Source organism: Odontesthes bonariensis, chromosome 23, assembly GCF_027942865.1.
Source record: "Odontesthes bonariensis isolate fOdoBon6 chromosome 23, fOdoBon6.hap1, whole genome shotgun sequence".
Taxonomy (NCBI): domain Eukaryota; kingdom Metazoa; phylum Chordata; class Actinopteri; order Atheriniformes; family Atherinopsidae; genus Odontesthes; species Odontesthes bonariensis.
The window spans coordinates 27,920,777-27,946,199 of NC_134528.1; the positions used below are offsets into that span (position 1 = coordinate 27,920,777).

General features: G+C 41.3%; 1 protein-coding gene across 1 annotated transcript in view; it reads right to left on the minus strand.

Annotated features, from left to right (window-relative positions):
- The window catches only part of dnah9 (dynein, axonemal, heavy chain 9), a 240,491-nt gene that overhangs the window by 128,176 nt on the left and 86,892 nt on the right, over positions 1 to 25,423 (minus strand). Inside the window, exons 17-34 of the mRNA XM_075458261.1 lie at positions 24,959 to 25,155; positions 24,607 to 24,869; positions 24,272 to 24,433; positions 23,176 to 23,398; positions 22,853 to 23,019; positions 20,892 to 21,035; positions 20,569 to 20,728; positions 18,415 to 18,570; positions 17,139 to 17,271; positions 16,764 to 17,041; positions 16,286 to 16,416; positions 16,046 to 16,172; positions 15,517 to 15,666; positions 14,914 to 15,039; positions 12,680 to 12,919; positions 12,373 to 12,533; positions 5,922 to 6,078; positions 3,740 to 3,844 (exon numbers count right to left, since the gene is read on the minus strand). Of these exons, the coding sequence (XP_075314376.1) occupies positions 3,740 to 3,844; positions 5,922 to 6,078; positions 12,373 to 12,533; positions 12,680 to 12,919; positions 14,914 to 15,039; positions 15,517 to 15,666; positions 16,046 to 16,172; positions 16,286 to 16,416; positions 16,764 to 17,041; positions 17,139 to 17,271; positions 18,415 to 18,570; positions 20,569 to 20,728; positions 20,892 to 21,035; positions 22,853 to 23,019; positions 23,176 to 23,398; positions 24,272 to 24,433; positions 24,607 to 24,869; positions 24,959 to 25,155 (3,080 nt within the window). The remainder of the gene's footprint in view (positions 1 to 3,739; positions 3,845 to 5,921; positions 6,079 to 12,372; positions 12,534 to 12,679; positions 12,920 to 14,913; positions 15,040 to 15,516; positions 15,667 to 16,045; positions 16,173 to 16,285; positions 16,417 to 16,763; positions 17,042 to 17,138; positions 17,272 to 18,414; positions 18,571 to 20,568; positions 20,729 to 20,891; positions 21,036 to 22,852; positions 23,020 to 23,175; positions 23,399 to 24,271; positions 24,434 to 24,606; positions 24,870 to 24,958; positions 25,156 to 25,423) is intronic.

The window sequence follows — 25,423 nt, forward strand, 5'->3', positions numbered from 1 at the left end:
GCTCTGCTTGTCTACATTATGACTGAATGAGTTATCAGATATGAACTTTCTGTGTACGTCTTGGTCTAAAACTCTGAAGCCCTGCATGTGAGAGGCTTCATGAATTTAACATGCGAGTGTTAAAAGAGCGTAGCAGGTTGACAGCTGGAAAGAGAAGGAACATCTCTTCATGGATGAGTACTCGGCTACAGATCACTCAGTCATACTAACACAACAGGGAAGGGGAGGGAAAGATGCAAAAACAAACAGGGCAGCTGCGGCACACACACACAAAGTTTCCATGAGCACATCACTGGAGCTTGTTTTTCATGTGATGTGACAGCACTGCTACCCTTCAGAGATATAAAGGTACAGAAGGTAAAAGGCAGAAAACACTTTAAAAAGTTGAAGAAAATACACTGTTTAGAGGAGTGATCCAGTGGGCTCTTAATCCACTTTTTTCTCCTCTCTAAATGGACTGTCTGAAGCAAGCAGCCTCAGCATATGAACAGAGCAGGTTTGTGTTTGCTGTAACAGAGGCAGAACGTCCCCAATTCATCTCCATGTTGTTGTGTCTGGCTGCCTTCTGTTAGTCTCTGTTTATTTTATGTAGAATTGGTCCACCACCTGTGTTAGCAGCCCGAGCAGAAGCCGAGGATGTCGGCGTGCGATGCTAGCTGCTCCCACTTTCAGAGGATGGATTAGGTGTGTATGGTGAGAGGAGAGATGGCTCTGCGTTGGCTCCACTGAGGCAGGCTGAGTGCTGGAGCGGGCTGCCAGCTGTCACAGCAGGAGTTTGATGCTTCTCTGTTCTCAAGGTCTGCTTCTCTACTATAAGCCACCATGATTTATTATTCATTACGCCATGCAACACCTATTCATTCTTCTGGCACTTTAAAATTCTCTAAGTACTGTGGACTTCCACAGCTTATCGAGGAAGACTGCCTGACTTTCATCTCTGCTTACAAGAGAAGAAGAGAAGGGCAAAGAAGTGACTTAAGTCTGGCGGTGAATAATGATCCGCTGGAGGAGCTCCATCTCCATTATCTCCACGATCTTTGTGATCATAATCAATGTCCTTATCAATTGTATACATTTTGTTTTGACAGTTTTGCGCATGTATGAAGATAGTGTCAGCAGCAACAGCATTCGGGATTTAAATACACCAGAGAAACTTATGGAGCCACAGGGAGGATCCGTTTGATCTAGGATAACAGAATGCAAGATAGCAAAGAAGCTAACATCAGCTGAAACACACAGAATGTGGCTGATTTCTCAAAAGAGTGCTCTCATCAAAGTGCTAGCTACTTTGGGTCACCCGCAGAATCCAAACATTCAGTGTGGAGAGAATGTCTTTTTTCTTTTTCACTTTCCATGTTATTATACAGGATGTGGAGGTAGCTGAGGGAAATTATGGAAAAGACACTCACAGGGTCAGTTCATCCTGAGAGCGGTAGAAAAGTTGATAATCTAAGACTCTGCTAAAACAACTATCTAAGTTCTGTCAGAACCACTCTCGTCAAAACGAGACGAGAAACAGAGATGAATTTCAGAAGCTTATTCTGAATGCATACAATTATGTTTGGCGGTATGGCTCTGTTCGGAGGAAGTTCCCGACTTTTCCATGAGCTCCATGGAAGCCAAGACAGGGAACAGCAGCATCCTCAGGTGGAGTGCCTTCCATTTGCTGTAAAGGCAACAAACCCCCTAGAACAGAGCAAGCAACAATGAACAACAGCATGACATTGTTTGGCAATGAGAAGTCGGTGGAGCAGGGGAGGCGGTGGGTGCAAGCAGAGAGCAAAAAAGAGCAGTGACAGCAAACCAAGTTTAAATGAAGTGCCCCAAATGCCAGCATCCAATTGCGAGCAGCAGCTGATTACCCATTGAGCGCAGCTGGCCATAAGGGTTGGGTCGGCGTCAGCCAATAGGCAAAGGGCGCGTTGACTACGTGGTCTGCCAGAACTAACGCGGTGCTCCATTTATGGTGACTTTAACTGACACATAAAAAAAAAACAAAAAAAACATTTTATCTGCATACAGGACCATGCTGAAGTCTTGAGCCTTTTTTTGAATCTTTATTTATTGCCAGATTATAGGTTCAGCAATGTACTAAAACATGTGCAAACAGAAGTGGAAATAGAGCTAAACAGAGCTTGTGCAATTCTAACAAGCTTGAAGTGAATATCTGCTATGAGCACCTTTATTCTCCAACACAGCCTGAACCCTCTCAGACAAGCTTTCTGTCCTTTCTTTAAGGAGTCTTCAGGAATAGTTCTCCAGGCTTCTTGAAGGACATCCCAAAGCTCTTCTTTGGATGTGGGCTGCCTTTTGTTCCGTTCTCTGCCAAGATGATCCCACACTGCTTCAGTAATGTTGAGCTCCGGGCTCTGGGGAGCATTCATCACTCCATATGACCTTTTTTAGTCCACCTCTTGTGTCATTTTTCTGTTTCCCTTCCTTAAGAATGGCTTCTTGACAGTCTACCTTCCATGGAGACCATTTCTGATGAGGCTTCAGTGAACAGTAGATGCAACAGATGTATCTCTCAGGTCCTGTGTCAGGTCTTTAGTAAACATTTTCCTCTTTCTTAAAGACATCACTTTCAGATACTGGTCATCAGCTGTGGATACGTTTTTAGACCCAAAGCGTTTTTTTTTGTCCTCCGCTATCTCTTTGAGAAACACCTTTTTGTTGTAAAAACACTATCTTATTTATGTCTTGTATTTTCCGTAGATGCAACTTAAGAAATTTGAATAAATAAAGTGTCCATATGACAGGCTGTAAGTAACACAAGTGCTTAAAGATACCATTTAAAATTGAACCTTTGTTGAGCTTACTGTTATGCGTAGACACACCGGTACATTCCTTAAGCTAGGTGCCTTTTTTATGCTTGAATGATTTATAGGTCAATGTTACACAAAAGTAAAAACACATTCCTTAAAAAATGGTCAGATGCAAGGACTGGCCTGAAAATGAGTGAAAAACAACCCAAAGTCTGCAGAAAAATCTGAAAGACATCTCGAGAGTCTAGAGAACTATCGCTCAAGAACACGTTAAAAGATTACAAGAATGTCTGGCTGCTTAGAAGCTAAATGCAAAGAAATAGGAGGGCTGTTTCAAGACTTCTGCGCCGTGCTATATTTACTACTTGTGTCTTGTTTTCAACTTAAACATATTACAAGAAACACTTAATTACTTATCATAAGACAATCCTGCAGACCACAAAGTAGATCACTATGAACTGATGTCTGGTTGCGGTGCTAATAGCAACCAAACTATTTGTTATTTGCTAATGTAAAACTAAGAACAATTCATAAACTACCCTAATAACAGCATCTCATTCTCTGAGAGTTGGAAGTTAATCAAGCCAGAGTTGCTGCAGCTTGTGCTAAAAGATGTAGATGATGCAACATGAAAAGCACAACAGGTGAGCTTAAGGCGGTTTCCCATCGTCGATCAGAGAAGACTCTAATTATGAGGAGGTCCTTAAGTGCGAAGGTGCCAGCCAAAGTGGATTAGTCCTCCAGCTGGAGTCATTTATGCTTGGAATCTGTGATGAGGATATTTACTTCTTCAGTGCTGTTTTCAAGGGCTTATTTCCATTACAGTTTGGTTTGGAAGGACAACCTCACTAACTCAATGAAAACTCACACATTTAGCCCCACCTAGTCTGTAAACACATACAGTTGCTGCTCTGACCGTTAAGTCCTAAACTAAAATAGGAGTACCAAAGAAGATTTGGTGTATGTGTTCTTACCTGTACAGCCACCACAGACAGCACTTCCACAGAGATTCTGTTAAACTCATCGAAGCAGCCCCATGCCCCCGTCTGAGCCAGGCCTTTGTAGATGTCCCCACAGGACTGGTGAACAGAAAGTTATTCAGTCAGGGTCATAGGTAGAGACTTTGGGTGAGACTTAAGAGTTCTAAAAAAGACCTCACATGTCTATTCCTACACACTGTTTCTTGACCTGGATTGAAACACATCAGGTCAAGGAAAGATGGAAAGCTGAATTCTTCAAGGCTTCAATAAAAACTACACTGCGGTGACAAATCTGATTATACTACACTGAGCTGTAATGTGGGTTACTGTGTTAAACTGCAACAGTTTCAAACATGGACTGGAAAAAAAGCATTACTTATGTTGCCCCATGCCTTCTTAGCATGTTGTTTCATACAAATGTGGACCATCCAGTGAAAATATGACCTAATTAACGAAGTTGGTAATGAGTTGTGGGGTGGTCTTACCTCTTGTAAGACGTCTAAACAACATCTAAATGGTCTGTTGCATCTCGGTTAAAACTGGACAAAATATGGTCTAAAAGTGAAAGATGTTTACGCTTAGCCAAAGAAATTGATTCAACATTTGCCTTCAGCCAAGATTTCACAAGAGTTGGCAACATAAATATGAACGACACATGTGAGGCTAACTAGTAACTCTTGTAATCCATTGAGCTGAAACCAAGATATCAATATGGGACATTAGAGCTGTCCAACTGATTCTGATAGCTGATTCTGGCAGACAACCAGAATAATTGAAATTGTAATTTCTAAATAATACCAAATTGCTTGATAAAAGTTATGTATTCAGCTTCCCTCTTAAAGATCTCCTTGTGGCATCTTGTTGTCAGCACACAGTCACTATGGCTTCACACTGACAAAATTTTTTCTTACCCATTGATTGCATCTTATTGTTGGTTGCATTTAATGTGCCAGAACAATATGAGTTTATAGCTTCACGTTAACCAATGTTGTCTTTCTTTAAATTGAACAAAGTCATCTTGTGTGATATATAAGTTATGTAATGATAAGGACAAAACTGTTTGGACTAAAAGAGATCTAAATTTAGTTTTGGGATAATCAGTACTAAACGACAGCTACGGCTAGATGTAGCATTGTTATACGGCTCTCGTTATGGAAAAAGATGATCCAGTGAATGTAAGACTAGACAAGATAAAAATTGAAAATGCTTTGTCAACAATTAGAACGAAAAGGACTATTCTATTGGAGTCTATTTGGTCTTGCTGTTCAAGACATATTGGTAATTATACAGAGGATGTTGGAAAAGACATTCAGCTTTATCAAAGCTACCACGGCAGAGCGCGGCTGATACATAAACATGGCCTTACACTAATAAACGCAGGCACTGGTTGCAAAAAAGAAAGCTAAAATATCTAACAGTCACATTTCATGTTCCGTCTAACATTAACTTGAACGGCCCTCCAGAGAGCAGCTGGACCAGGATGAAGCGGGCAGCTCACTGTTCTCTTCGATTATAGGGCCAACGAAACCCTCTGATGCAAACCAAAGCTGACTGGAGGACTGATCTAACTCGTTGTGTGTGTGTGTGTGTGTGTGTGTGTGTGTGTGTGTGTGTGTGTGTGTGTGTGTGCATAACAGAAAATGAGTAATAGTCTGGGGCTCTGAAGCCAGCTTCCAGTGTATATGCTCCGCCTGGAGTACATTAGCACTTCTCCCTGTAGACACCTTGCTGAGGAATGTATAGGCAGGGGTACTGTATGCCTCTATACTGTAATGATGTCCCTGTCTGGGGGAGGCAGGACCAAGCTAGATCATAAGACTTACACACCTCCTTTAACCACTTTTTCTGCAGAGGGTGTGAATAACAATATTCCGAAGCAAGGTGGAGGATGAATACTGAGGGAGTTCTTTGCCAAGGTTTGGCAAGGAAAAAAACCCCAAGGTCAACTTAATCAGCTCTTCTTTTAGGAGGAAAGCTAACAGAAGATGAAAAGAAAAAAGATGAAAAGAGAAGGGCATAAGGGCGGTCTGACAACTTTAATGGCAAATCCATACCGTATCGCTGACAAAGGCTGAGATTAAAAGAAACATACATAATATGCGCTGCAGTGATGCGCATTTGCTACATGGACACCTTTAAATGCAGACAGTTATGTGCAGTTATTGTGTTTGCTCACCTTGTAGTCCATCTGCTCAGAGCAGTTAAACACGTACACCATGACGCCGAGGGCTCGTCCCAAGTCTTTGGTCGTCTCAGTCTTCCCTGTGCCTGCAGGCCCTGCTGGAGCTCCACTCATGGTCAGGTGGAGGGACTGAGTCAATGTGATGTAGCATCTAAATTCAGTGGAGATATACACATATGCATGACTGCTGAAGACAGAGGACTGACAGCTGACCACAAGACTTTTTAGTTTCACTGACTGCACTGACCCGTGACCCTGAGTTGGGTTAAGTGGGTATAGAAACTGGATGCATGGATGGATGACTCCACCGACTACTGATCACAGGGTCAAAAAAGTGATTACATTGTTTTTCTTTTCATGTTTTGGTATTTTTTTGTGGAATCTTTGTAAATAACAACATATTTAATTAGATGATCCCTTCTTTATGAATGTATTGATTCAATATCATAAAACCTGTAATACAAAACCCCTCTCAGTATAAGGAATCAGCCATGAAAGTTTTGTGGTAACATGTGTTAGTTAAAACAATTTACCTCAGAAATATTGGTTTCTTATTAAATTTGAATTTATGAAGCCATAATTTTAAAACCTATTCCCTGAACCTTCCATCTCAACCTCAATTGCACTTACACCAAACTTTCCTGCTTCATCCCTACCTACATTCTGAGGGTTTTCACAAGGGGATTTATTCATCTTAGTCTCGGGTCTATGGGTCACTACTTTGGGGAATACATATACTGGCCTTAGTTTGGCCTTGAGAAGGTGGGAAAACAGACCTGTCAAATGTTCAAAAATATTTCAAACAATAGCCATGTGGAAAAGAAAGTGCACTCTCTTTCAGTTCTAAGGCTTTATTACATAATAATAAAATGATCTGGTCCTCATCAGGTCTTAAAAGTAGGTAAATACAACCTCATATGGACAACAGGAGTTGACGTGTTACAATGAGTAATTACTTAGCAAACCAAGGTGCTGCTAATCAAATATAGTTGATGAACTGTTCATCAGCAACTGTGAGCACCTCTCAGTTTGCTGCTCTGGAGCATTCAGGTGTGTGTTAACACAATACCAAGGAGGAAAGATATCAGCAATGATCTCAGAGAAGCAATTGTTGTTGCCCATATATCAGGGAAGGGTTATAAGGCCATTCCCAAACTATTTGGAGTCCATCATTCTACAGAGAGAAAGATTATTCACAAGTGGGAAAAAAAAATGTGTGGTCATTAGTTGTTAATCTTCCCAGGAGTGAACGTCCCAGCAAGTTCACCCCAAGTTCACAGGCCTCAGTTAGCATGTTAAATGTTAAAGTTCATGACAGCACAGTTAGAAAAACCAAACACAGCATATCAGCACAAACACCTCAACTGTCAAGCACGGTGGTGGAGGGCTGATGATTTGGGCGTATTTTTCAACCACAGGACCTGGGCATCTCGCAGTCAAATAATCGACTATGAACTCATCTGTATACAAAAGCAGATATTTGCAGTTTGCTGGTCTGGAGAATTCAGGCGTTCTAATACTGTCAAAAATGTCTTCTCATTTGTCTGAGCAGAGAGGTGTTCGAGTCATTCCTGCAGCCATGTTTTGGTGAAAAAAATACTGCCTGCATTACTTAGGCTTTTGTAAGTTTATTTAACTACTTCAACGTGCTAACAACCAGAGTGACCAGCAGAAGTCCCTCCAGCTGCACTGCATCCAAACCAGCAATGAAAATGCTATATTTTTCTAATAGAAAAAAAGAAGAAGAAGAAAAATTCATCAAGATGGAAAGAAAGACACAAGTCCAGAGCTACTGCAGCAGGCTGTAACTGGTGCAGCATCATTCTACAACCATTTTAGGTTATTGCTGTTGGAGGTCGTTCTTTTTTCAATCATGGGGTGGTTTAGTTTTTCTTCAATAAACAATGTCCCGGTGTAAAATGTTGTTGTTCATCTGAGGTAGTATTTACCTCATTTTTAAGACCTAGATGATCTCTAATTTTTTTAAATTATGGCCTTTTTCACAACTGTAGCTAACTAAGTAATACCTGTATTATTTTTTATTACTTGCAAAAAGGAAAACAACAATGCACAGATACACCAGCTACAACAGTTTGTCCATTTGTCCAAACCTTTATCATCCAAAAAAATTATAACTTGTCAGTCAAGAACATTTCTTTGCCTACAAACACAAAGAAAACAGAGAAATGTTGTACGTAAAAGTTTCCCACCATGGATTATCTCCATTTAAATGATCCACATTTGCTTTGAAAAACCCTATAAACTAAACTGTCTGAATTTCTGCAACAGCTTTACAAGATCCCCGAACAGCTGTTTACAGTACAACTGACAGATCCTACGTTGACATGGTCTTATAATCAGCTCTGACAATGTCTTCGTGTCAGCACAGTCATTATCATAAGTAACATCATTATATGATAATACAATCTGCTCCTGAGCTTTGATTGTCCCACAGGCTGATTAGTGACGCTTCTCCTGCAGAACCTATCACGACTAATTAACAAGTCTGTCAAGTATCCATAAAAGTGGGCCGTGAACTGACAGAGCCAATCAGAACTTTATTGATCAGGGCAGGAAACACAGTGGTTTTTATCTTGAATATCAATACAGCAATGATTTTGCTAAGCTGCTGGTTAACAGATGATGTATAGTAGTGGCAAATATTGGAAAGCATAACGATAGGCAGAAGACAAATGATCCCATCTGTATACAGTGTATCATCCGGATACCAGTGCCAACAGGAATTATGACTCTCCATTGAAATACGGCCAAAAACCTCACAATGAGTCGTCAAGGAGGCTGGATAAGGATGTCCTGCACAGAGGACCACAGCCAGATGAGAGAAGTGAGAGTGAAACTTAACTGGACTGTGACAAGGTGACTTGACTCATAACAGTGTCTTTAAAAGCACCAGCTATATATCAGTTTATGGGTTGGATCCCATCCTACATTCCTTTCTTTTAGTTTGTGTGTGTGTGTGTGTGTGTTGGAGAGAATATTCCTGAAATTCTGAATAATGGTGAATACTGGGCGATCCTGAGCATTGAGTGAATGTTAACATTATGCTGATAGCATTTCTTGCTGTTATGGATTAGCATGAGTTCCTTTAGCTTAATTATCCTGCTGCAAAGGGTGAACACACCACACAGACTACAGCCAAAGTTAAACTAGTATATTCTGTGCAAGCTAGTAATTATTTTGTATAGATTTATGCCTAAGTAGATTTTACTTTGTGTTTTTAAAAGCAGTGGTTCATGAAAAAATGATAAACAAATTCTCTTTACCTCCCTCCATGTCAAACCCCTGCTGCAAAACCTTTTTTATATCAGACATTTTGACCAGACCTGGTAGGACGGTATGTTCTGATTAAATTCTTTTTTCGTTTTATGCAGTCATTTATACAGTAGCTGATGTAAATCTCTTTCATTAGCCTTGCTGTTGGAAGGTGCACAGCAACCTGGCTTCCCTGTGCCTGTCACGCTTTGACGAGTCAAAATACCTGCTTTAAAAGAGCTCTATTGATCATACACTGACACGTTGTCATAGCTAAGTGGGAACGAGCTATCATTAATTCATCATTATTATTATTAACATCATTATTGATATCATCTGTTAACCAAAAATGAGGAACACGATGAAATTCAGTTGTCTGACAGATGTTTAAGACCTATCCGCCACATCTAATAACAATAAACGTGGAACTTTGTCCATCAAAATCAAAGTTTGAAACACTCTGTTGTTCTTTACTTGATGCAAAAGCATTTAAAACAGCCAGTTCAGCATCTGGCAGAATACAACTGAAACCTTCTCACGGGCTTTGTCATAAATTATGGGATCCATCTGTGCTTTTTGACATGGCCGTGACATTGATGAGCTTATTAATTCAGCATTCCCATATTCTCCTCTTTTATCAGCTTTCCTTCCTGCTTTGGCTGCCACAGCTGTGATCCTGATTAACCAGCATTGGAGTAGCACTCGCCGAGATCTCGATTGTTAGGAGTGATTAAAGCGAATCACCTGTGGATACTCTGGATGTGTTGAACCTGCTTCGTAGTACAGGCCCCCCTGCAGTAACTGTTTGTACTGCTCAGACCTCTCAGGTCAGAAACAGTTCCACTCAGTCCCCCGGTCAAAACTATTGAAAAAGGAATAAACAGATGTCTGTTCTCATTCCTTTCAATTAAAGGATTAAAGCGTAGCATGCAGGAGTATTCATTACTGGCACTACACAGCAGTAACAGGACTGTATGTCTTTTTATATATGTTGATGGTCCTGTTCACTGTAACTTCTTTTATGTTAAAAAAGCAAGTTTCTGTAATATATGTCAATTAACTGTATGTAGTTTTAAGCCTAGAATAAATGTTGACAGATATTAGACTCAGCTGCATGAAGCATTCCTCTCCTCTGTTGTGCAGAAAGTTGTGTTCCCGTATCACGCACCAAATACTCTTTTAGCTGTTTGAGCTGTTTTCTCAAGTCACAGATTAAAGGATCTGACACCTGGCCTCCTAGTCCCTGGTCCATTGTTGCAATGAAAGGCAGAGGCAAACTGTGAGAGTTGCAGTGAGGGCATGCACCATATGGTGAAGTCTTGCTACATGGCCGCTGATCTGGCCATCAAAGCCCATTGTTTCTGCTTTGTTCAGGCTTCAAAGGGACCATTGGTCAGGATGGAAAACCGCACATTCAAACACTGTGGTTTGCCAAAGGACTCTGTGAGACAGGTATTCATCTGTGTGTAGTTTATCAGGTGTCCTGCAGAAACATGCATATGCATATGAACAAACAAGCTGTTGGCAACATGCCCGCGCTGAGATGTTCTGAAAGGCTTTGGTTGTTGTAGGTGTGCATAATGATTCGAATATAAATTCTAAGAAGGCATCACATAGTTATCATCAGATGAGAAGCCTTTATCGTCGCTGACCTACATGAAAAGCAAAGACGTACTAGCACAATAGGTTGTGTTTACAAGCAATTAGTGCTTCATGCAAATTAGCATGTTTAATGAACCTGTGCAGAACTACAATGATACTTATATTTTGATAGGTGTGGAAGGAAGTGTCTTTAGGTTTTCAAAGAAACAAAGAGACAAGTCTAACGCTCTCTTTTGTTTGACAAAACTATCAGTGAAAAAAGCTAAAGTGTCAGACTGCTCAGACATATGTTACTGCATTTAAACAACCTGCAATAATATTGTGATTTTAAAGACAGAACTTGGATGTAAGGAAGCCGAGCTCCACTCCATGGGTGTGATGTAGCTCTCAGCTGTGTTTGTATTCCACTTTTGCAAAAGTACAATTGAGGAGCAAAGACAACACGTACACATTCCTATATTTTAGTATGTTGTCAATGAGGTAACAGGAGCTGACGGTGAAGCAACCAATTACAGCCGCTTAACAAAACAGCCTCTTTCCAGCAGATCCAACAAACTTCAAACAGCACTTCTCTGGGTCCACAGCAATACACCCAACAGGCGTGATGCACATCAGATGATTTTCCAAGAAACAAAAAACACACCAGCAAAGCACAGACAACTGAGCTACATACAAGCTGAGTTTCAATCCAAATGAAATGTAAAGGTGTGCTGGATTTTTTTTTATTGCACATTTTTACAAGCTTCATGTGGAGCATTTTTCCCTCGGGCTGGTAAACTGAGCTTTTATCAAAATGCCAGCTTTTCTACTTGAACCGAGAAAAACCTCTTCACGCAGGTTTTGTGACGCAATTATTGAAAATGTGCATAAAACAGATGAACATGGATGGAACTACTGGTGCAAAAGCTACTAAGATCTTTCATAATAAATTTGCATGTTCAAAATCAAATCAAATCAAATTTATTTGTGTAGCACATTTCGTGTCCAAAACAATTCAAAGTGCTTTACATCAAATAAAAGCATTGCAGCAGGGAGTGGAAGAAGCATTAAAAATACATAAAAGAATATAAAGAGAAACAAATAAAATAATTTAAATGAATTTAAAAACAAGCAACAGTCCAGATAAGTTAATAGATACCGTGCAGATTTCATGCATAGACACATGAGAAAAGAAATGTTTTTAACCTGGATTTAAAAATGTCTACATTTGGTTAAAGTTTAATCTCCACTGGCAGTTTGTTTGCAGCATAACAGCTATGCTGCTTCTCCGTGTTTAGTCTGGACTCTGGACTGGACCAGCTGACCTGAGTCCTTGGATCTCAGAGCTCTGCTGGGTTTATATTCTCTGAACATATCACAGATGTATTTTGGCCCTAAACTGTTCTGGGATTTGTAAACCATCAGCAGGCTTTTAAAATCTATTCTGTGACTGGCGTTTTATCATGAACTTTTTTGGTGACATGAAAGAATGGAAAGCTTAAAGTAGCAACGGGGAGCGAAGGATCAATTAGCTTGACTGTCACCGAGTAAACGAGCAGCAGTCAGAATAAAGATGAATGACAGCCCATACCTGTCTGTTAGAGGTGTGATGACTAATCGTGGTGTGTTGCCCAGGTATTCATAGGAATAGAGAAAGTGGGCATCACAGATGTTGGCAAAACAATGCCTCTCTTTTTCCTCCCAACGATGTCTGAGCTGGGAGAGCCACATGAAGGCCTGAGAATTCTCCACCTTAAAAAAAACAAAAAAACAATCTGAGCTCTTCCACCCTCTAATTATGCTATTAGCATCTCTAAAAAACAATCCAGCAGCAATCTCTGTGTCTGCAAAAGATTTCAAACATTCCAGCACAGATTTCTCATGCACGTTGCTCTCACCTTCTGAGTGATCATCTTGGCCACCACATCTCTGGCGTGAACATCGATGGTGCAGATGGTCATGACTTTCTGCCTATCACCCGGTGTAAGCTGGCCAATCAGCATGGAGATGAGGGTGTTGAGCTGGGACACCTGTTTTCTGTGGTACTCCTTCATTGAATTGTCATAGCCTTCCTCCAGACGGGTGAAAGCCATGTTGATGTCAGAAGTCCACCAGATCTGAGTGCAGGTCAACGCCACCTGAGCGGGAAATTAGGGAAAATGAAGAAAAACATAGGCATGTTCAGACAACATTTAGCTTTGATTCGTGTTAATGCACTTAACAGTGTCAGTTTACCTGTGGCCATTGTGTGATTAGACACTGTCTATGTGGAAACTGTTGTATTCCCATACATTTCCTCCATAGAAGTGTCCACAGTTTACAGTTATAACAATCAGCTGTAAAGAAATGCAGCTGTGGTTTCTTTGCTGATTAACGTGGAGAATCAGCTTCAAGCAACACTGAGTGAACTGAGCAGGTGTTGTGTTAACTGCATATTAATGGACTCTGGTTTATATACATTTGGTCTTGAAGCCTCTTAATTCCTTTGCAGTTGGAAAGGGGGCTGGGTGTTTGTGCTGTTTCTGAAACATAACATGGAGTGTACACAATGCATGGATGTCAGGTTTAAATTTAATCGAAGAAATGAACATGTAAAATAGGACACATTCTGGCTTTATAACTTGATAAAGGCTAGTTTGGCTTAGGTGAGTCACCTGATGAGATGATTAGAAACCTCACGTGCAGATAAAAGAAGAAGGATTTAGATATTGTTTTTGAGAACTGCGGTTTAAGCTATTCTGAGAAGATAATAGAATTGAACTATTATCAAAATTTAGGTGGTCAGAATGGACATACAATGCCTGCTAAAAGTTTTTGTGCAAGTTAATGTTTTCACTGTTGTGTCGCATCATAACCTGTACTTAAAATTGGTAAAGTGTGATTCAAAGAAAAAAAAGTTTCTGAAAAATCAAAAAGTGAAAAGTTGTGAGGGCCATATGAATTCACTCCCTTTTCTTTCAATTGTGAAAGAAGCATCTTGATTTTAGCATGTAAATGGCCTTCAAAGGTCACAGGATTAGTTTAGTTAAGTCCACCTGTGTGCAGTCTATGTATTACATGACTTCTCTGTGACGCCATAACATAAGTAACACAACAAAACTGTCCAGACAGCTCGAAGGAGCGGAGCTGCAGTAATTCTGTTCTGAGGAACCCCGGTGGCCAGCGGCCAGACATTCAAAGCTTATAGAGACATACCACATGAGACTTGCAGCTGGAGTTGTTGCAGAGGTTTGACTTTAGGGCGGTAAATACTTTAATGCTAATAATTTTTTTTTCATCTGGTACATAGCCCTAAAAATTCCATTCTAATTCCAGATTATAAATTCAACAAAATGGAAAAGGTCCCAAAGGGGATGAACACTTTTCCAGTGCACAGATTGATTTACTCTATAAAGCTCTATAAAAGTTCATTAAATGTGTTTGACTGTAAAAATGATAACACGTGAACCCCTGACTGTCTCTGTGCAGCTTACACTGAGTGCAGACACTGGAGCCAATGACCCACAGGTTCCGTGTTCTGGCTGCCTACTTCCAACAGGGCTTACTAATGATGACGTGTTTTCCCCCATTACAGCACCATTTCACCATTTAAAAACATAATCCTTGTGCCTGTGGAAACAGGTGTACGTGTTCTCTGGCTCTGAACTTTTCAGTTCTGTGCTGGGTATTTTCAAAAGTCTACACAAAGAGCTCTGTTGTTTAACAAAAAATGTCTGTGCTGCAGAATTGGTGAAGGGAGACTGAGAGACAGAGAAGAGCAAGCAACTAAACAGCATCTAACAGTTGAGTGTGAGGGAATGGGGAAATAGTTTAAACTGTATTGAACTTGTCCCCACACGTAAATGACTCATTTAAGGTGTATGTTTTGCCTCAAATAATTCCTTTCTGTAAACTGTTAATGGGGGATATTATCACAGGCACACGGTAAATTTGTTCATACTCATTCTCACCACTGAAAATATTCAGCAGAATCTGGCTTTCAGCTGTGTTTGCACAGCATTAGTGTGTGTGGAAATATATGTGAGAGGTACAGACAGGAATTTGGTGCAGGTCATCAGATGTTAGGTGACTAATGGACAAAAGAGAGTGTCGTCAGTTAAATCTGCACATACATCCCACTGAGCCTGTTTACCTGAGCTGGATAGTCAAACAGCCACTGCTCTCTGAGCTTTTCCTCGTAAGCCATTACTGCCTCGGTCATCTCATGGCGAACAGTGGAGCGCATGGTTTCGAGTACCCGGTTCAACCACATCTCCACCTTAAACAGACCACACAAAAACAGGCGGGCCCATGACTACAAATGTAGAAAAACACAGCAAAATCAGTCACATGAGCCCAATTGGCTCTCTTATCAGTAGACCCTAATGAGGTCATTAATAAGCATTCAAGTGGAAGTGGAGTCAGGCAAATACTATGGCACGTAATGGAAAATGAATGGATTAATGGGCTTTGATATGCAAAATCCCAGGGGCAAAGACAGAGTCAGTCTCATTTGTCCGCTTCATTTTGAGTTGTGATATCTGTATCTGATATCTATATATTTCACTTGCTCTTTCCATCATAAAAAATGTCAGGTAAGCCAAATTTACCATCTATTACATTTTTCCACTAACAGCTCTGTGTCAGCAGCTTAATGAAGACAAAGACACAAAATGTCTTCAGCATTTAGCTTGATCTAGAAATGATGGCTCCACAAATTTAGAGGCATTAATAAAAGATAAACAGTGCATTTTACCTGTCCAGTGCAGTCACAGGACTCATTAAAGGGGACATACTCTTCCTCTTTGCTGTACATGCCCACACTGGTCTTAGGATTTCCCCCTCCATCTGCTTCAAATCGCATCTTAGCCATGTTGTCAAACAGCTTAGACAGATGCTTCTGGACCTGAAACGCAGAGAAAAACTCAGCTCAGGCTGAATTTATACTCGGCTAACAGCCTTTTCATTACACACTCTGCATTCTTGCTTATTTCCTCTTAGACAGATTTAGTGGCACATTCTTAACAGTTTTTCTCTGAGGTGGAAATGCAAAAGACAATGTCCAGATGATGGAAGAGAAAACAACATGTGAGCAACAGTGCCCCTTGGTGGCTACTGCAGGTACTGCAAAAGTCAACAGCACTTAACACAAGAGCTAAATGGTGCAATAAAATATATTTTTACAAAACCATTAAAAAAAGATAGAGGAGCAGTTTTATGTCACAGTGAACAGAGTAGGGAATTAAATCCAATGCTCCTCCTCAGGCAAAGAGCAGTGAAACCACCTGCTGTGGGTTGGTCCCGTTTGACAGAATGTCCAGCAAATCAGCTGAAGAGATGAAGTAAAATCTAGGGAAGGTCAGACGCTTGGTGTCCAGGTACTCCGCCAGAGCTTTTTCACACAGAGAGAGCCTGCAGGAAAAAAAACATCTTTATAAGTTACATGGTCAGTGTCTGTTGGCATCCATGTGTAATAAGCACAAACCTGGCTCCGGTTTATAACAAACTCTGCATTCTCATTTCACCTGCTCTGGATGTGTTCCAGTTTACCAAACAGGACTGGTTTATTGGTGGCCTCCACTACGTTTGGCGTTTGATGCATGGCGTTTGCCAGCTCTTTGAAATCAGCATCAATCCCCTCAAAGCGCCTGGAGTCCTGAAGAAAGATTTCACAAGGAAGCCAGGAAGGGATTTTAAGTTCCCACAAGAGAGAAGGGAGAATCCAAAGTTTAATAGCAAACATCTGGGCTTAAGCACAGCCTGAACATCATGGGAGCAATTAAAAAGTCGTGTAATCTCAGCTCCTAAACGAGGAGTAAAGGCCAATTAATGAACCCTTAATTAACAGCTCTAACAGTCATGCTATCTGGGTTTTTATGGCAAGGACAAGGGTGCAGGTAAAGGCCTGCATGCACATGAGCTTCACGCTGATGTATACCTGAAATACAGAGCAGTAATAAAGTCACCATGAGTGCCTGAATCTGATTCAATTGAGCGTGTAACCTCGGGCAGCTGTGAGCGGATGTCCTCGGAGCCAATGAAGATGCTTTCCAGGTGGGTCCATGTCCGCTGCACCTCAAACCAGATGGAGATGACCGAGTCCGCCACAGACAGCTTGCTCTGCCACGAAGACACTTCATCCAGGAAGTGTGCAATGTACTTAGATGACATGAGGTTCTGCAGCTGAACCTGATTATCTTCCAGTGTCTCAATCAGCTCCTCATCGGAGCGGAGCAGAGGAACTTGGGTCCTGTGGTGGGGCTCGTACTGGAACTGCATACCTGTGCAATAAAGTCAATCCATCAAAAACTCTGAAAAGTATGTCGATAAGCTCTTGTGCTAAAAACGTGATTTAAACCAAATGGCTGCTTCCTCGACCTGTCCATGTGGAGTTGAGCTCAGACAAGACTTTCTCCATCCCCATCTCCTTTACAGCCTTGTCCACAATCCCTCTCACCTCCTCTTCGAAGCAGTGCAGATTGAGCTGCAGCAGGTCCGCCAGACTGGTCTCCTGCTCACAAACAGACAAGTCAGAACACCGTAGGAAACTGTGATGGCTGCTTTCAGGGTAGGTTTGCCAAAATATACCAGTGTGGAAAGTAAGTAGGATAGAAAAGAAATCATCAAATCATAGAGAAAATTGAACTATGTTCATATTGTGAGGGATTTTGTTCTAATTGAGACTGTGTTGATTGTCATGCCGTTGTTAGGCCTTGTTGATAGCTAGTTAACCAGTTGACCTTGTGTATACATATATGCATATAGTACGTGTGGATTTGACATGTGATTAGTTTTTCTGGAAAGACTGATATTAGTGTTTTCCAACTTTTTGCTGTCCTGCTCAACAAGCTCAACTGGGTGAGACGGGTGTCTTTAGTGCGACAGCAAAAAGACAACGCTGCTCACAGAAGTTATAATTAAAATAGCTGTTGATGAAATTGGGATATTCCACTTACTCCAGAAATAATAACTAGCTCTGCCTCAGTTAGTGCTAGAAAATAATAACGTCCTGAATGTCGCACAATACACTGTATGCACCAACAGGTTAGCTGAAGATTTTTCAATCATTTGGTTGGTTTTCATTTACAGCAGTTATAAAACTGAGTCACATTACATAGATTAGTGAAAAAGTAAATCATTAAACTTATTATGTGAGCTCTACCTCTGAAACAGTTCAAACGTTCTAATGATCCTTCAAAGCGTTATGTCAAAATTCAATTTGAAAGTCTTTGACAAAATAATTTAGTGTTAACTGTCTTTGCCTGCAGGTAGCAATCGTGCTGCTGCTGCCACTATCCTTTATGGGCATAGCTTAACAAGTGTCAAATATTTCCAGTGAAAACTCAACAGAATTGGGCTGTGCCTGGAAGATTGATCAAGCTTTTCATTTGAAAAAATAAAAGCGAAGTAGCTGAAGTTCCTGTTACATAACAAAACTTTATTTTGTGTATGAATCCTTACTTGAAGCTCTTTGAATTGTTGGATTACTATTAATCCAATAATACTTCATGTATGGGAAGAGTTCTGTTCTGGATATGAAAAAACTGAACTGCTGCAAATGCGCCACTAATTTGAAAAACTTTCAGAAATTCAACAAAATGTATGTAATTCACGATATGTCCTTCTCAATTATTTCTCAGAATAAACCAAAAACCTGGTCCATGGTGAAGCGGACTCCAGTGTCAGCCATCAGCTGGTGCCAGTGTCGGGCTCGAATGGCCGGATTTTGAAGCTCTGCCACAGCCCGGAGGGAGGTGAGGATGTTCTTTACCCTGTCGTCCAGTCCTGTGAAGGCCTCCCACGCTCTAACCTATCACACACAGAGCCAGAAATCAATGTTTCCTCGGATAACAACAAATCGTGTTGTTGTTATCCGGGGTTTTCTACACACGCGTCTACTGGGATGACGTCCCTAATGCTAATGCTGCTGGTAACACAAAACTAGCAGTGGTAAACTCTGTGTAAAGTACAGAGCACGGAGTGAATGATCTGTGCTGCAGCGGCGATGACATCATCCCAGTAGATGTGTGTGTAGAAAGCCCCCGATAGCCCCCAATAACAACAACACGGCAGCTCTGAGCTAACAGTGCAATAGTACGCGTTCAGTCTTCATTCATCTTAAAGTTGTCACGTCCATGGGGTTTTCGCCATGTTTTTAGTTCTTGTTTAGTTTTTAGTTTTGTCATGTTAAGTTTTCCTCATTCCTTGGTTTCAAGCTCATGTTTAGTTTTTAGTTTTGCCATGTTTTAGTTTTCTCTCATGCCTTGGTTTTCGAGTCCAGGTATTTAGTTTAGCCATGTTTTCCCCATAGTTTCTGTTGCTCTGCCATCACCTTCATTCACGCCACCTGTTTTTTTCCCCTCAGCTGCACTCACTCACCTATCACTCAGTCAGTATTTAGTTTCCAGGTTTCCTCATTCACTTTGTCAGATTCTTACACAGTACGTTAAGCCAAGCTCAGTCATGTCATGTCATGTCATGTCATGTCATGTCATGTCATGTCTTTTTGTTTTCTCATAGTCTAGGTTTTGTCATCCGGCTCAGCCGCGCTTTGTGCTGACCTTGTTTTTTGGAATAATAAATCAGTTTGCTTTTTTGAAGTCTGCATCCATGTCCTTCCACGCCTCGCACCCACCAAACCTGACAAAAGTATTGGTGAAATAAAGACAGATAATGCCTTATTTAGAGGCTGTATTGTCTCTGCCCCGTTCTCTCCCGTTATTTGGATATGCGCGGATCTCGAGTGATCTAAATATCTTCCGAAGGACGGCGACTTTCACCAAACTGTTATCGGTGAGTAGATGAACGTATTTTATGCCAGAAATAGGAGAAAAAAAAAATTCCCCTTTAGCACCTTACTTGGTCTGCCATGTTCTGACCATATCTTTACTGCTCCTGCTGAATAAGCTTCATGCTCCACAAGTGATCCACAAGAGATTTGAACAGAGGCCCGTATACCGAAATGACAAACTGTCATCTGAATGAAGGACTTCAAATGGGAAATCTAGCATCTTAAACATGTTTCAAATTATTTCCTGAATAAAAAATGTGAAACCAAAGACTGTTTACCATGAAAGAGAGACAGTATCTTTTATCATGCTTGGTATGGATGGTGCACGGTGGTGTGGTGGGTTTGTTCCCAGCTGGGGCCTTTCTGTGTCGAGTTTGCATGTTCTCCTCGCGTATGCGTGAGTTCTCTCCAGGTAGATTGGTGACTCTAAATTGACCCTAGGAGTGAGTGTGAGTGTGCATGTTTGTGTGTTTTGTTTTGTCTCTGTGTGGCCCTGTGATGGACTGGCGACAGCTGGGATAGGCTGCAGCACCCCGCGACTCTAAACTGGATTAAGCGGGTATAGAAAATGAATAAATGGACTTGGTGTGGATATGTGTTGTCACACCTGGAACTACTCATGAGTCTGGGTAAAGTGTGCTGTTTCGAGCATATCAATTCACAATACATTCATGTCGGCAGAGAGGACCATGAAGTAGCAACTATTGTCAGCGTGCACACTTGCTCATTGTACAAGCTGCAACACCACTGTAGTAAGGACCGCCCTTTAAATGCAAATGTTGCTGACCTCTGAGCTGCCAGCCGAGCACTGGAGTTTTCCCTTCAGCATGAAGATTATTAGCTCTCCCTAGCCATAACAAAGCCATCCTGCAATCCTGACCAAAACAAAGACAACATGCTGCAGATCTTTGTGCAGTTAATCAGTCTCTGAATATCCAGGATTTCACACAAAACACATTACCCCAGTGAAAAAAACTGCAAGGGGTTTAGTTATTATTTTTTGGATGCACCCCTCACCTCTTTATCCAGCCCCCGAATATCTTTAGAGAAGCGTTTGCACTCCAGTTCCATGTCCTCCACATTGATCTTTCTCCAGGGAGTCGTCCTCCATGCTGCCATGCTGGATTCCACCAAAGTTATCATATCCCACAGCTCTTTCAGTAGGCCCACCTCACGCCTAGGGGCGAAGTAGGGAAGTGGAAAATCAATCCAGAATGAAAACAGCAACACTTCTGATACAGATTACGAATGTGAAAGAGCATCTGCGCAATAATAGCTCATTAGGTCCAAATCTGGCATGGACTGGTGGTGTTTTCTTCATTCATTGGTTCAGGCTTTACCTGCATTGTCGGAGCTGTTTGTACTCTGAGATTGTGACCTCGAACAGATTTGCAGACTCCAACAGGGAGGCCATAACCGCCTCCCGTTCCCAGATCTGCCGGTGGAACTTATCCAACATCTGGTAGGGGCTCTTGCTGTCAAACCTGGATACATGAGCACACACAGGCACCCATCAAAACACACGTACTTGTACAGGCTCGGTATATCAGGATGTGTTTGGGTAATGAGAGGCAGAAGTTTTGCCAAACATGACTTGATTGCAGCATACGCCTGTCCAGAGTCTGCAGAGCTACCTTCATCCTGTGACAATTAGCAATAACTTCCATGACATTAATGGAAAAATAATCACCAGGTTATTAAGAGACCAATTACACACATAACTAATCTGACAATTAGACATTGTGACGAGGCATCTCTCCCTATGAATTAATTATCATTATGTTAAGATTCAATTAGCCTTGCCGGATGTGAGGGCCTCAGGATAACAATTCTGTGTTATCATGTGAGGAGACGAGGAAGGTGACATTCTTATCTTTACAAAGGTTGTTACGGAACAATAGGTCAACAGGAAATGCTGTTGCCCTCACCAACTAACTTTGTCTACATTCACCACAAACCTCCTCACAGAGCCTCTCGTCCGATGTTTACATTTATATTCACATTTTATCAACCTTGATAACATGCAGAGTTAATTTCAAATGAGGAAATCATTTGCAGCAGAGCAGGCCTAATATTTCTGAAAAGAAAACATCTAGAATCATATAGAAGCGATCCCTCTCAATCATCTTCTATGAGCCACTTTAAGTTTTTGCTGATGCATTTTGCTGCAGAGAACCTTTGCTCTTCTCGTTGTGCCATGCACTGGCACTTTAAGGCTGGACAGAGAGCCAATGACAGCTTGTGGGTGTGAGGGCAAACAAAACTGGTTTAAATCGCTGTCTCGTGACTTTTCTTTCCACACTATCTGTGTACATGTCAGTGCAACACTCATGGGGCAGTGTGGGGACATCAAATCTGTCCAGGCAGCACCTTCCTGTGTGACACATGTGTATCTGCTCTCCAGAATATAGCAACGGTGAAGCAGTCTTGATTGATTCAAAATGATTTTATTTATCTGATTTACTGTGACTGACTGGCTGTCTGATGTTCATAGCTGCTGCTTCACATGGTACAGGGGAGGGGAGGGGAGGGGAGGGGAGGGGAGGGGAGGGGAGGGGGGGGGAGGGGGGGGAGGGGTCTGAATGCTGTGTTTGCAAACAGTAACATACAGGTAGTTGCTTTGTCTGACTTTATTGTTGCCTACTAATAAATGTAAATCAATTTATTTTGATTACAGTTAACCAGCAACAGAAGTTGATTACGTTTTAATGACTCGACATTTGTTAGGTTCAATAACTGTGTTTATAATACTGTAACACATTCATAGTCTCCTTTCTATTAAAGTGTCTCTAATCAGCTTTTATGAATCAGCTTGATAAGTCTAAAAATCTGACCAATAATAACAACTTTGTTTCTGTTATCCTTGCTATGCGCTTTGACAAATTAAATATAAACATTTAATTGTTATCGTTCCCAAAAATGAGCCGGAATGTCTGTATTGGTGGTACATCTCCAGAGACCAACCCTCTTCTCTTTGCTCTGTACACCTCAGCCACAGGCTGTTTAGAGTAAATATTAAGCACTTTGTACCTGAGGAAAACATTGATATAATTCAGACAGATGTATCATGACATCAAAAAGTATGTAGCAAAGAATGAGATCATGCTCAATCAATAAAATAGCATAATTTTAGACCGGCTACAGAGAGAAATCTAATTTATTTTTATTTTTTTGTTATCCAACCATTATGCTCTGCTCATTTCCGTGAGTTTCAGAACCATTTCAAAGCTGCCTGAGAAACATTTCATGGAGCTCATAAAAAGAGTTTCCAGTTAAACTCAGATTATTAGACATGTTCTACCTGAAGGGCCCATTGTTGCGGAAGTGTTCCCGAAAAGTGTGTTGCTCAACATCGAATGAAGCACACTTTCGGCGTAGGCCGGCCACCTCAATGGCCTGCAGAGGTGCCACCTGCTGTTTGACCGACATCGCATGTTTTTTCACATTGGTCCACTTCTCTGGCAGCTCCTGCAGACAGACAGACGATCAGATAGATACAAAAATAAGGCAGCGAGGTGGGCAGAAGAGCTCACACCAGAGATTGGTGACTGGAAGTGGCAAATAAAAAGAAGAAAAATGGGTTTAAACATAGCAAAGAATGTGTGACAGTAAATCAGTCCTTACCGCTAATTGTTTGTAAACCACTTCAGGAAGTTCCTGTTCATAAACTTTCAGCAGAGCAATGGTTTGTTGCAGAGGCTCAAACATGGTGTCAGTCATGTTTAGTCTTTCCTTAACAGCCAGTAAATGACCAATGACCTGGACCAGACCTCTGCAGTCACCTTCCTCCACCCGCTGGCCCAGCCCAGCTTCAGTTATAGTGATGAACTTCTCCAGATCTGACAGACTGGTGATAGAAAAAATGAATATCTATTATCAAATTTTTTCAGAGACTATTTTGAACCAAAAGATCAAGGATGTACAACATGGTAGAATCTGTATATTCTCTTTTATCACCATCACTTCCACAACCTTAAGTATATTAACAGTGGCCAAATATATATTCATCTACCCCCTCAAATAGCTTTATTTTTCACAATACAAAATAGTGAGATCTACTACAGTACATCAGCCCCTCCCTGTTTAATGCAAACACACCAGATCAAGACAGTAAGAGCTCTTTATACTGTCACCAAGTAGGTTTAACAACTTTTTACAAAAAAGCACCAGTTATACAAACTTTAATTACTTTCTGTGTAAGACTATGTGTCCCTCTCGCTCCCCTCTGCTTCACACACATTTAAGGGAAAGCTCCAATCACTGTATTACTGATAAAAATACAGATTTAATTGCGGTGGCCTGACTACTCGACCGCAGTCTGTTTAATAAGTGGCAGAATGAACAAGGACCAAACTATAGATGAAAGGCATTCTATTGCAACGTCAATACCACCACAAGTATAATCTTTCTGAGGAAAACACTGACTTCATCAATTTTATCACATTTCTATCCAAATCCTAATTATTTCTGGGAAAGTCCAACTCGACCCAGCTGGACTTAAATAGTCGAGATTTTTTGTTCTCCCACACACATAAATCAATTCAATTAACAAAAATATCCTGTCCTCTTGCATTACTGCACACAGAGTACAAAGTATGAGAAAGAAAAATACGGTGTTGGTTTTTCCTCTAAAAGGTAAGTAGTCTCACTTTGGCTCATCTTTTTTCTATTAACCTTCTATGAAAATGGTGATTAATTAGCCCGAGGATGCATGCCATACCTGTTGGTTACCAGATCGATGAGGTGCTGTTTGAACATGAGGCTCCATTTCTTGATGATATTGAGCAGGGCACTCTTCATGCTACGGCCATCCACCCTCATCCATCCATGGAACATATGCATCACTTCAAGACCCTGAACCTCCTCATGGAGCTTCTCATAACTACGTCATAAAGACAAACAGAATGCGGTTCAGCAAAAATAGGACTGTGCAGCCGAATCATTATTACATTCTCTTACCTAAAATCAAAACTAAAGTTAATATCTTAATCTAATCCCTGCAAGAGAACACATTGCCTAAAACTGAAATTAAAAAACACAAATACGCGTACTTACCTGTCCACCTGTTCTCTAAAATCATCCAGAGTTGGTGGACTCTCAGGGTTCCTGTTGCTAACATCATCCTCAAAGTCAGGGCTTGTAGAAATGTGGCCATACATAAGAAACCGACGCATGAACTCCTTTCTGTCTTCCACATACAGGTAGCTGTAACGCTCCAAAGAGTTGCGAAACTCACAGCACGCTGCCATGGCACTCTGCACACGGTCCATGAGCAGGTTACGCATGTCTGCCAGGTCAGCCATGTCCTCCATGTCAGCCTGAGGCGAAAAGGTCAGAAACCGTGTGGCACGTTAAAGAGCTGTAACCCCCATATTCTGGTGCTCTGCTGCATCAAACCAGCTCGTACCTGGTAGTGAGGAAATGGGCTGTGATGGGCGAGCCGCGGCACCAGTGAGGACATTCTGAACACATCATTGATGACACTCTCCACCATCTCAAAGAAGCTGTCTCCAGCTCCAAATTCCAGAGAGGGAGTGAACACCATGTCGGGAACCCTCAGATCCAACTGAGCCTCAAACAGAGGGGCCACCACAGCTCTCGGGTCTTTGTAAAAAGGAAAGGACGAGAGATATAAAGCATTTTTGGTGATGGTGAACAATAAGCACCCTCTCCACAGCATCCTGGTAGGACAGGGCAGCAGCAGTGAGAGGCTCATCTCACTGGGCTGCGATGCAGGACTGAGAGGTTCAGGAGTTCCTTTGTCCCCACAGCCATAAGGCTTTTTAACAGTCACCGCTGACTTCTCACATTTATCTATTTATTTTATTTCATTTATTTATTTATATTTTAATTTAGCTACATGACAATTTGA